This window comes from Acomys russatus, chromosome 12, assembly GCF_903995435.1.
Source record: "Acomys russatus chromosome 12, mAcoRus1.1, whole genome shotgun sequence".
In the NCBI taxonomy this organism is placed as follows: Eukaryota; Metazoa; Chordata; class Mammalia; order Rodentia; family Muridae; genus Acomys; species Acomys russatus.
In genome coordinates, this window is record NC_067148.1 from 35,448,327 (window position 1) to 35,460,677 (window position 12,351).

At 43.5% G+C, this 12,351-nt stretch overlaps 1 protein-coding gene across 1 annotated transcript in view; it reads right to left on the bottom strand.

Annotated features, from left to right (window-relative positions):
- Nucleotides 1–12,060, bottom strand: part of Pth2r (parathyroid hormone 2 receptor) — a 78,979-nt gene extending 66,919 nt beyond the window's left edge. The window contains exon 1 of the mRNA XM_051153725.1: nt 11,721–12,060. Within this exon, the coding sequence (XP_051009682.1) occupies nt 11,721–11,795 (75 nt within the window). The 5' untranslated portion in view covers nt 11,796–12,060. The remainder of the gene's footprint in view (nt 1–11,720) is intronic.
- Nucleotides 12,061–12,351: the final 291 nt, after the last annotated feature.

A 12,351-nucleotide genomic window follows, 5' to 3' on the forward strand; every position in this document is an offset into this window, starting at 1 on the left:
ATTAATTTATCTCTTGACTCCCATTGTCGGAGCTTCTGTTTGTAGTAGAGGGTAACTAGCACAGAGATGTGCAACTAGTCAAGGAGCAGAGAAGGAAAACCTACGAGATGCTCAGCGCTAAATGCAACACCGGGGACCATTGCAGAGGAGGAAGTGTAAGAGCCAGAGGCAGTGGATGACTACAAAGAAACAGTCTTCCAGACAGCTCAGTTGCATATATATATAAACCAGCAGCAGTTGTGACAGCATGCGCAAGACCTGTACAAGCTCAAGCCAGACAAAGTCCCAGAGAGGAGCAGGGGCGGGTCCAAAGTCCCACTCCTATCTGAGGGGCTACTACCAGTCGATAAATGCTGGGAAAGGGAGAAACCGTTTTCTTCAGTGGTGTGACCCCTGGTACGCTGACCGTGTTCCTCACACATCCAAGACCATATGAGCTGCACAGAGAAGACCCGGTAGGACATCAGAGACGAGGTGGAAAGGGAAGGCAGGGGCCTCTTTCTTTGGTTGGGGGTATCTTCTGTGTCTTGAACATATCTCAGTTGTGATGTCTCATTGTAATTTTGTTGTTATCATTTGGATAAGGTGGATGAAGAATACATTGCTTTTCTTTAGTACTTTTTAAAAACGTATGTAAATTTTTAATAACCACAAAAAGTTATTTTTTTTAAAAAAAGAAATAAAATTTCTTCCAAACAAAATAGATAGAAGAGAGATTTTTAAATGTTCTTACCCAGATATCAGAGGTAATGGCATGCTAATTGCTTGGATTTGGTTAAGTACATATTGTATACATGTATGAAAACATCACACTGGGGTTAGGAACGTAGTTCAGTTGGTAGAGTGCTTTCCTAGCGTGCACAGAGTCCTGGATATAATCCCAGCATGCCATCAGCCAGGCGTGGTGGTGCACACTTGCAATCCCAGGTGAGGCTGCAGGAGGATCAGAAGTTCAAAGTCATCCTGACTTCATACAAAGATTTCATCTAGTCAGTCTAGGCTACATAAGACCCTGTCTCAACAAACAAACAAACAATAACAACAACAACAACAAAACCCATATCCTATTATAGCTAATACAGTCATTATATGCCTACTACTATTGTGGGTTTTTTTAATTTTATTTACTTCATATATATGAGGACTCTGTCTGCATGTACACCTACACTACAAAAGAGAGCACTAGACCCCAGTGTAGATGGTTGTGCGCCATCATGTGGTTGCTGGGAATTGAACTCACGACCTCTGGAAGAGCAGACAGTGCTCTTAACCACTGAGCCATCTCTCCAGCCCTACTATTGTATTTTTTAATAATTTTAATTAATGACTCATCCTCATACATTTGCCACATGACTATTATTAAAATTTGGCGTAGGACTGTTATTTTTAAAGCAAGATTATGAAATGTTTGAAATATGAATATTCTATACTTTTTGCAAAAACATCTGCCTCATAAGGTTCACGTTCTTGGATATAACAACCTAGGAAGGTTATAATACACTCCAAAGTTGACTAATCCTGGAAATGACTAAAGATATTAATTCCCTTGCTGACTGTTAAGATAATTAATTGCATCTGTCAAGTTAAATGAGCCGTGAGGTGTCCAAACTAAACACTGTTTCTGGTTTCTCTGGGAAGATGTGTTCAGGTGCATTTAAATTGGTGGACCCAGTAGCCTGTCCTCCCCTGGGTAGGTGAGTCTCAGACTGTTACAGCGTGGTCTGGTGCTTTGTATTTAATTGTTAATTATTTTGCTCCCCAGGTCTGTTTGCTGTCTTTTATGGGCAGACTATTACATACCCCAAATGCTGCTGTGTAACCTTGCCCTCAAATGATCCCTAATTGACCAATAAAATAAAATACCTACACCTGGGAAGGGCAAAGTAGAGATAGACGGAGCTAAGGTTATCAGACTTGGAGGAGTTGGAGGACCGAGAAGGAAAAGATAGATAGAGGAGAAGAAAAAGCAGAGCAGCCACAGATTAGCATGGGAAGACAACATGGCTGGGAGGAGCCTGCTCTGAGGATCGGCGTGGCTGGAGAGAAGCGACCCAGATGGAAAGCATGCGCACGTATCCATATTATTTTGGATGGGAAGTAGCCCAGGTAGGAATGATTAGAGCAAGAGGCATCAATGTGGGCCTGGGAGATAACAGGGTAATTGAGGGGGTTAATATCTGCCCAGCCCCAGGTGAAATTAGGCTTATTAAAAATCTAACAGGTGCCTGTGTCGTTTATTGACATGATAGTGCTTGAATGATAACTGCCAAAATAACAATAGGCTATTAATAGTAACCATTTATAGCCTTCTTATTTTCCACAGCACTATACAACCTGCTGAAGCCCTAAAGAGTAAAAGACAGGAAAAGGGAGTTCCTATTTCCCCCACCTTGCTGTTAAGCTAGGACAACTCATCTCACGCTCAGCCTCCTGGTTTTCAGGCCAGTAGACTCCGCTGGGTCTCTGGCTCTCAGGTAACAAATCCTTGTGCTTATTCTACAATGTTCCGTCTCTTAACCAAGGGCTTTGTGTAAAATACCTGATCAATGCTCCTCAAAACTGTGAAGATAATTAAAATTGACAGTGGATGGGAAACCTAAGAAAATATCATGTGTTGTACTGTGTATTTTGATGAGATGCTGGAACATCAGACACTAAAGAGCCAAAAAGTTGTGGTGAATGCCTTTAATCCCAGCACTCAGGAGGCAGTGACAGGCTTCGAACACTGAGTTCAAGGCCAGCCTGGTCTACAGAGTGAGTTCCAGGTCACTTTGCTTCCTGAGGTTGCCCCCCAGTCCCTGCCCTTATATAGACTTTTTTTTTTAAATTTCTTGAGGTTTAGATTATCAGGAGGAAAAAAATGTGAATTACAAAAGCTGACATGGGGTTCTTAACTAGCCCCATGCTGTTTCTCTTTTTGTATAGAATATATTTGTTGTTATAAGTGATAAATTAATATTGATATATTGTTACTAGTTAACACTCATACATGTGCACACATATTCTTCATACAGGTTTTCTTATGTTTTTATATAGCATTCTCATATTAACCTAATGTCTTCTTTTTTGTTGTTGCTGTATTGGTTTGGTTTGGTTTGGTTTGGTTTGGTTTGGGCTTGCTTTGGGCTTGCTTTGGGCTTGGTTTTTCTAGGTAGCCTTGGCTGACCTGGAACTCACTCTGTAGTTCAGCCAAAGCCTACTGGCCTGAAAACCAGGAGAGCTGATGTCAGTCTCTGGGGATGCTGACGCTGGGATGAGTTGTCCTAACTTAACAGCAAGATTCCATCTTGCTAACCCTGTCAGACATAACTGTTTTACATAGTCCAGGAACAAGGCATATGGTTTGAACTCATATGTCTCCCAAATGCTAATGTTATTGACATGTGTTGAAACCATGGTTCTCCAGTTAGGGGAGAAGCAAGGGAAGTGCTGGGAAGCGGTGGAGACATTAGGAGAAATACGTGTAAGCATGTGTAAGCATGGGTAGTGTGTATGTGTGTGTGTGTCTGTTAGACTGCCTTGTCAGTGAGCTCCTGGGGTCCACCGGTCTCTACTCCCTCAACATTATGGTTACAAATGTGCTACCACAGATGTCTTGGACCGGAACTCAGGACCTCATGCTTGTGCAGCAGGTGTTCACCACAACTTTCTGGTCATCAGTGTCTTATGTTCCAGCATCTCACCAAAATACACAGTACAACACATGACATTTTCTTAGGTTTTCCATACTTTCTCATTTTTAATTACCTTCACAGTTTTAAGGAGCATTGATCAGGTATTTTACATGAAATCCTTAGTTAAGACTTGAGATTGGCTTGAACTAACATATTTGAAAGTGGAAGACCACGGAAATCAGGGGCCACTCATAAAGCACCATACAACAGCACGCAGAGTCACATGCTTCTCTGTTGATGTTAACCTAGGGCTTTCTTTCCATCTTTATTCAAATATTAAAAACATAAAACTCTTTCCTAGCTCTCAGCCTATACAGAAGAATGTGGCAGGTCACTTTGGCTGTCAGACAACAGTTTGCCAATTTATGTTTAAGTGAATAAACTTTTTGAAATAAAGTTTGAGAATTTAAGTTCTAACAACTCAAAATCACATACTAGAGTGGAAATAATTGAAAGAAAAGATGCACTGCCTTCACTGACTGATGAAAGATGCAAAATATATTTTTAAAAAATCATATAATGGCTACTGCCTAGGGAATTGTTAAGGGAAATGCTATAAGGACACACAACTATATAAGATATACTATAAACTGGTCCTTAGCTGTGGCTGTCACCATTTATATCAAGAATGTACTCTGTAAAGTGAGTGTTCCTTTGGTTTTAGTTGGAAAATTATTCAAGGTGGCTAATTAGATAAAATGGGTAAGTAAATTTTTTTCAGTACTAGAACACTTCAGAAATATGAAAGTGATACATGATCGAACTCATCAATATTCCCCGTGTGAACCTTTTTCAAAATTAGTGTATCAATAAAGCTGCTATTAAAGAGCGGCTCTTCTGCTACTGAATTCCATGCTGACCTAATTTACTCCACCATTCCCAAGTGCTTATTTCTTAGACACCCTTACTCCTAAAAGCCCAAGTTTTCTTTCTGCACATCAGTGATGTTTGCCTGTACCCAAGGCTGTCAGCTGATGGCTTAGTTCTAGAAGTTCTATAACAGCTATTTCTTGGCAGCTGTATCTGGAAGTTATGATGGCATCACAAGGGAGCATGCCCAAGGCATCTCAAGATCTAAAATACTGTTCCTCAGCTCATTTGGAACACAATCTAACAATTTCAAATTATCAGCCTTCTATAACCCCCCTCTTTCTGTCTCTGTCTGTCAGTCTCTGTCTCTGTCTCTGTCTCTCTCTCTCTGTCTCTCTCTGTCTCTCTCTCTCTCTCACTCTCTCTCTGTCTCTGTGTGTGTGTGGGGGGGTAGGTGGGTGTGTGTGTGTGCACACGTGCATGCATGTGATGGGCAATAATTAGTAACAAGCCAGAGCAAAATGTTTCTTGTTTTGTAGCCGGCTACATGCTTGTTGAAAGGCAGTTCCCATATGGGAAGACACGGACTCCCAGGACACTTTGCAGTGCTCCCTCTGTTACTTGGGGTGATTCTGATTTTCTGATATGCACCGTGGAGTTCATTGCATTTGGAAATGACAACCAAACAATAGTTACAACTATCCAAACAGTGTTGACCTAATTTGAGACATGATAAATTGTCAAGAAAACCATTTCCTTCAGGCTATTAGCAGCCAGAATTTGAGATCATAGAAAGTCAGAGTGTGGGAAAAATTATAGATGGGCACATAAGAGCATCAGTGGCCAGTGGCCAAGACATTTGTAACTAGTGTCACCCTGAAGCAACACATCTGCCACAGGGCACGTGGGAACGTAGAGACTAGAAAACCTGATGTGGCTGATATCAATAGGCGATGAGAAAGTCAATTTCGAACAGAAACAACGATTTAAAATCACTATTAATGATACGGTCACCAAACCATAAACTTGTATATAACCATGGAAACTCTGCATACCCACTGTAGTAACAACTGAGACCATTAATTAAGAACGCAAAGAAAGCTTAACCTGGGACCTTGTAAACTGAATAGTTTTCTACAGCCTTTCAAAAAGGTGAACCAAGTAAAGCTAGGGCGGTCAATCAAAGTGTGCGCTAGGCAACTGTTATGACTGGCGTTTGGACTCCAGCACCCAAACAACAAGGGAGGTCTCCTAGTCACACCTGTAACCGCAGCTCCGAGTAGGGAAAGAGGATCTGTGGGGCTTGCCGGCTTTTGACCTAGAAGAGACAATGAAAGGCCTCCTAAGTCTAAGGAGAACCCTGCTGCAAAGGAAGATGTGTAGAGTCATAGAGAAGGAGATCTGACGTCTACAGGTGTAGCCAGGGGCAATGCATCTGTACACACATGTGTGCATACACTCAACCCAGATAGACATACACACAGAGAGAAACACACACAGAGAGAGGGAGAGAGAGAGAGAGGCGCGAGGAGAGAGAAAGAGAGACGAGGAGATGGAGGAGAGAGCGAGGTTGAGAGGGCGAGGAGAGGGAGAGGGAGAGGGAGGGAGAGGGAGGGAGGGAGGGACGGGAGAGAGAGAGGCGGGGAGGGGAGAGAGAGGAAAGAGAGGGAGGGGATGAGAGAGAGAGTGAGGGAGAGGAGAGAGAGCGAGAGGGAGAGAGAGCGAGAAAGAAGAGCTGGGAGGGAGAAGAGAGAGGGGGAGAGAGGAGAGAGAGGGCGAGGAGAGAGAGGGAGGCGAGGAGAGAGATGAGGAGAGAGGGGAGGGAGGGAGGAGGGTGAGAGGGAGAGAATAAATACATTAAAAAAATCTTAAACTAGTGATCCCAGGAGTTAAGCCTTAGTTTCCCCATTTTCCAATATACGATATGACTGTCAGCCTTTATGAGTGAAAGGGAAGAAGCCAAAGAGAAATTATTCTTAGAATAGATTATGTCTGAGCAATTTAGTCAGCAGTTGCAGAAACAGGCAAGGGCTTCTGAAAGACAAGATCTATGTGTTGTCAGCAAAGTCAGGTCCAAATGAGGGTAAAATGTTACATTTGACAATATTATGAGGTATAAGTGTGATTTGGGACCCAGACTTTTTATAGACAAAAGGACAATACACAGAGGTAGCCTGTGTATAGAAACTAAGGCATGGCTTAAGTTTATTTTCCCTCCTGCTGAAGTATCATCACTTCAAGTTTGCTTTAAGCATTGATTCAAATTTAGAAGCATTTCTAAAAATGTTAAACATGGTCTTTTGGGGAAACAGGGTCCAGTGTTTGACTTTGTCCTCGAGGATTCTCACAAACTGGAGCAAGAGAGGCACCTGCTGAGTTGGATTGTCCTCCATTGTCACTTGCATTTTAGTTAGGGGAGGTACTCTCAGTTTTCTAGAATCTATACAAAGAGCAAGTATATTGGTTTTGACATAAAACTGTGCTGGTTGCACACTTAACTGTGTAACATGAAGAAAACCCTTAGCAAGTCTAGCGGAATTTGCAAATAGAATGGGCTCTCACTGAATGAGACACTATGAACGTAGAGATGGTGGGATTCAGCTTTGCCATCTTCAGTGCATCCCCACTATACCACTTCTGCTAAACAAGACTCTTATAACGACCCTATGATTCTAACTTCTCTTCGGGATAAAAGAGGTAAGTCGATCTTATGGTTGGGTTTAATAGGAACTTGCCACAAATGACAGCCACCTTGGAAAGGAACCTTAAGTGGGGTATTGTCCTGATTGCCTTAAATGCTGTGGGAAGACTCACCCTGACTGTGGGTGGAACCTTCTAATAGCAGCCCAGATACAAAGGGTGTGGCCAAGGGAAGGCTACTCACCTCCCCCTGATAGATAGCTCAGTTGATTTACCCTGTCAATGGTGGCCATCCTTTTGCTGGTATCAGAGGCAGTGTTTCCCAGGCTTCCTTAGTAACGTGAGGAGCAAGGGGCACACCGTGAACCTTTCAGGTTTTCAACACCAGATTGGGACTAGTGAGGCACATGGCCTCAAGAAGTAAGCAAGAACTGGGCTCTTTGCCTCTCACAGTGTGACTCAGCTGTGGCTGCTATTTTAGCATACACTGACTTTTAAAATTCTTTAATAGGAGCCAGGTAGTGGTAGTGGTCTTTAATCCCAGCACTCAGGAGGCAGAGGCAGGGGGGTCTCTGTATGTTCAAGGCCAGCCTGGTCTACAGGGTGAGTTCCAGGGCACCCAGGGCTACACAGAGAAATCGTGTCTCAAAAAAAAATAAATAAATAAATAAGGAACAAAGAAACAACAATTCTTTATTAAATATTCATTCATCCCATTGGTTCTGTTCCTCTAAAAAATTCTGACTCATATATTAATCAAATACTCTTAATAAGCTGGGTGTGGTGGTGCATGCCTTTAATCGCAGCACTCAGGAGGCAGAGGCAGCAGATCGATGTAAATTAACACTGGGCTGCTAGGGCTGAAGAAATAGCCTAGAGTTAGTGTTCCAGGCTTCCTTGTAACTAGAAGACAAATGAAAAGCGTCCTGGCTATGGGTGGAGGGAAAAGGACAACCCAGCTAGTCTCTGCTTGGCTGCATCAGGGCGTGCAGCAATCTGCACAGTGGGAAGATAATCAACACATTGGTTTTGCTACAGGAAGAACATTCTAGCTGCCCATAGCCCTCATGGTCCCTCCTACCAGCGATGCCTGCTGGGTAGTACCGTTTCTTACAGCTGCCCCCAGAGATTGAGGAGCACAGGGTATAGTGACCACCTGTGTTGATTTGTCCACTTCCTCCCTTATCTCTCACTCCCGTTTCTCTATCTCCTGCATATGTTTATGTGAGACACACGCTTTTGTCTGACCATGTCTACACGGTATGCATTAGTGCTTTGCATTATATCCCTTTTAACTTATGCAAATGGTATCTTCTCACTCTCTGGAGGCTTCTCTGTCCTTCTCTGTGGACATCTCATCCTGTGTGGTGAGCTCATCCTGCTGGTGAGCACATACTTAACCCATTGCTTTTTGCTGTGCACAGTACCCTATTATGAACATTCAGATTGTGCCCAACTCTATAGCAGCCCCGACCTGCTTCGGTGCTCATTATTAGATCAAGGTGAGAAATTCTGGAGGTACCGTTTCTGGGACAGAGGGGGCAGGGCATGTGCATAAATGAGCTGAGCTGCACCATCTGACCCCCACAATGAGGGCCAGCAGGGGGTGGCAGTGCTAAAAGCCAAAGTATAGATCATGCGCTGTAATGGCAGCTATCTGCATTTGTACATTCTCTGAAATCTCGTCGCCCACTTTCCTCATCTATAAAAAATGTACGTATTGATGGTGCCTGTCTCATGGAGCTATTGTGGGAATGAAACAGAGTCATGGGCTATCTTGTTCTGACTTGCCAGGAAGACTGACTCTTCAGGGAAGATCAGCAGAGTTCACAGACACCTGTCTTGATACACAGAAGGGGACAGTTCAACTGGAGAGATGTAGGTCTGAGCACAAGGATTTACAGCAGACGGGGTGATGGAAGGTTCCCGCTGGAGGGTGTCCACAGCATCGCCAGCACCCCATTCAGAGTGGCAGCGGGAAAGTGGAATCTGCCCAGTGTTCTCTCCTCACAGCAGGTACTGTCCTGATTTTTACATATTTCCTTCCATGGCAGGAGCTTCTGGGAGGTTTTTTTTTTTTTTTTTTTTCCTAGATGCAGTGATCTTTTATATCCCCGTCCCAGAACACACACTGTGCACCAGTCTGACCCCACCACTGTATTTGAACTCTCCTGTTCCTGGTCCCTTCATCTTTCACAAGCGTAACTCCCCCACCCCCTCAGCAAACCTCCATACTCCTATCTCAACTCCAGCGGCTGTTTCCAGGGAGGCCCGCTGGCACAGTAGAGGAAACACAAAGTATATTCATATGGCGGTCCTGCCAGCGTGTGGTCATCTGGCTTTAAGACAAGCACTGCTGGGCTCCATAATGACATCTAAGGTATGAATGTGTGGGAACTGAGCTGTGCCTTGCGGCAAGGCTACTCCTTTGTAAGAATTGATGAGCACTGGTCTGTATTATCTATTTTGTGATGTGATCCAATGTCAGTTGACAATTTAAACATTTATTCTGTACCAGACTGATCTTTTTAGATGAGTCTTCTTTGCTGTTGTCTCACTATTTTATAATTTTAAAAATATATGCATAGCTAGAAATATATTCGTCACTTACTAGGCACTCCAAAGATAAATCAAGACAGGTTCATATATATTGTCTTTCGTGCTTTAGCTAATAAATAAAATGAGCAGGTAACACTTGGATAGATAATACCCACAATGCGTTTCATCTCTATTATTCTTCCATTTAACTAATGAAATTTCAGAATATCTAATACTCATAAAGTAATAAGTCAAGAATTACCAAAATTTTTAATAAAAATAATCCAATATAATTCTTTTCAAGATGAAAAACTGAAGGTCAAAAGGTATATAAATATGTAAAGACAACTTGTTTAAAACTACAGTTTTTCTTTAAAATTCAAAATTTAGCATATAATGTTATCATGCTGTAGGTTTATGAATTCCTATATACACACACACACAAAGAGAGAGAGAGAGAGAGAGAGAGAGAGAGAGAGAGAGAGAGAGAGAGAGAGAGAGAGAGAGAGAAGGAAACAGAGGAAGGAAAAGAGAGAGGGGAAAAAAATCAATGTTAAAAAATAATTCCCAAACACCAAACAGGAGGAATTTCAACACCCAAAGACATCTGGTAATATCTACAAATATTTGTTGCTATCATAGTTAGGACCAAGATGGTGGCCCTTGCCTCTAGTAGACAGAGTACAGAGCCTCTTCTGAAAAGTCTACACTACAGGGAACAACCCCCCCCCCAAAAAAATGGGTACCTAGACAAAAAGACTGTAGTGTCCAGGCTGGGGGATACGGGAACTGCTAAAAAAAAAAGGCAAATGAAATATTCATGCTGGGATTACAGATGTACATCACCACTTCCAGCTCTTTTGTTTTGTTTTTAAGAAACCTAGAACAGTGAGTAAAAGAGCAGATCTTCCCCTTACACACGTATATAGTGATTTTAACATAGTATCCAAATACCTTGTTAGATAGACATGCAGGAGGCACCTTGGGACTCACCACGGTTCTCTAACTAAGGGAAATGTACCATCCAATCTAGAAGGGTTCCCCAGCCATGCATATTCTTTCTTTTCATTTAGAAGCCTCTTTCAAACTTAAGAGAACCGACTTTTAAGTGCCCACTGTATGGTAAACCACTCATTTGGGTTTCGTAGCAGAATAAGTCTCCGTGAACATCCTGATCATAGGTAAAGACTAGTGTTTCTCGGGGCAAGTATTTCCTAGAAATACCTTCTGATTCTATGTGGCTACGACTTGACTACGGAAGATTAGTTTCTTATACTGTATTTTCTGAATAATTAAAACTTAAGCTGGTCATTTAAAAGTCAAAAACGTCGTTTTAAGTACCCACGGAAACATATTTACATGGGTGCTTTTAAATTTGTCGATTAAAAAAAAAAAAAAAGGAATCTTTATTTAACGCTCAACGTGCGCCCTCTACCGAATAGAAGAACTATAACCTCGGTTTTAAATCGTAGGACTCAAACCTCAGAACACACATCACTGTCATAGTTCATCTGAAAAAAATTAACCAATATAACTATGAACCTTAAATATTCTTTGACTTGAAAGATAAATGATAGTGAACTGTGCCTTTTAGCGGTCTGTTATGAAAGATCTCCCAGAAAACCTCTAAGCGGCAATAGCTATAGGAAAAATTACACCCACTACTCAGAACCGAGCTGTATCTAACACTGTATTTATTCTGTCTAGCTCCTTTGCTTAAACTCGCGCTTCTGTACCAGAGAAAGACAGTTACACTTTCACATTGTGTCATCGATCCTAGAAGTTTTAAGTTCTCAAACATGATGATGAATTGACAACAGACAAGAAACGACTCGGGTGGTTGAAAGAGTATCCCAGGGATTACCGGGAAGACTTCCAGCCGTGCGTTCCTTGCATTCCGTATCCCTAATGCCAGGACGCTGGTCCACGCCCAGAGCTGGGACCTCCCGCCCAAAGAGGCTGCAAGCGTGTGCAGTGCAGCGCGATACTGGAGAGAGCCAGCGCGCCCAGGCTTGCATCCTGGGCTGGGTAAGCAGGCACCAGTGCCCCAGCTCTTACCTGCGCTCCGACCAGGAGACAGTCACCGAGAATCAGCCACCCGCAGACGTAGGGTAGAGCCTCCAGCCAGGCCATGTCCAGAACTGCCCAAGGCACAAGTGGTGTCTGTATCCCAGACTCGACTACTTGGCCAATAAGAGGCAAACTTGTGATGGGGAGCGAGGCAGAGGTGGGTAGCTAGAGCGCGGGAGCCACTAGCCAGGATGCTCAGGGGTCGGGCTGCCTGAGCCCCAGAGTCTGGGAACCCGGGTCCTGAATGCCTCAGCTTCTGGTGGTCCCGCCTTCCACCGAGGACAGCTGCTGGGAGGGGGGCGGATGATGCAGGCGCGTCCTTCTCTAGTCACTGAGTCCGCAACCCAGAAGCCCTGAGACCAGGCAGCGATTCCCGAGGTGGGGCTGCAGCCAGGCTTGACTCTCACTGTGTCTGCTTCCCTGAACTGGGCTCTGAGTCCCCAAACCATCTCTGGGAACGCCTTGAGTCCTCAGAGCAGTAGCCCAAAACTTTCCTCCTGCCCAGATGCGTGCTGACCATCTGCCACCCTGAAGCCAGGGTGAGAAAGGCTGCTGAGGTCTGTGGGGTCAGTCTCTGCAGCTAGCGCCTGCACAACCTACAATCCTCTCAAGTTCTCTC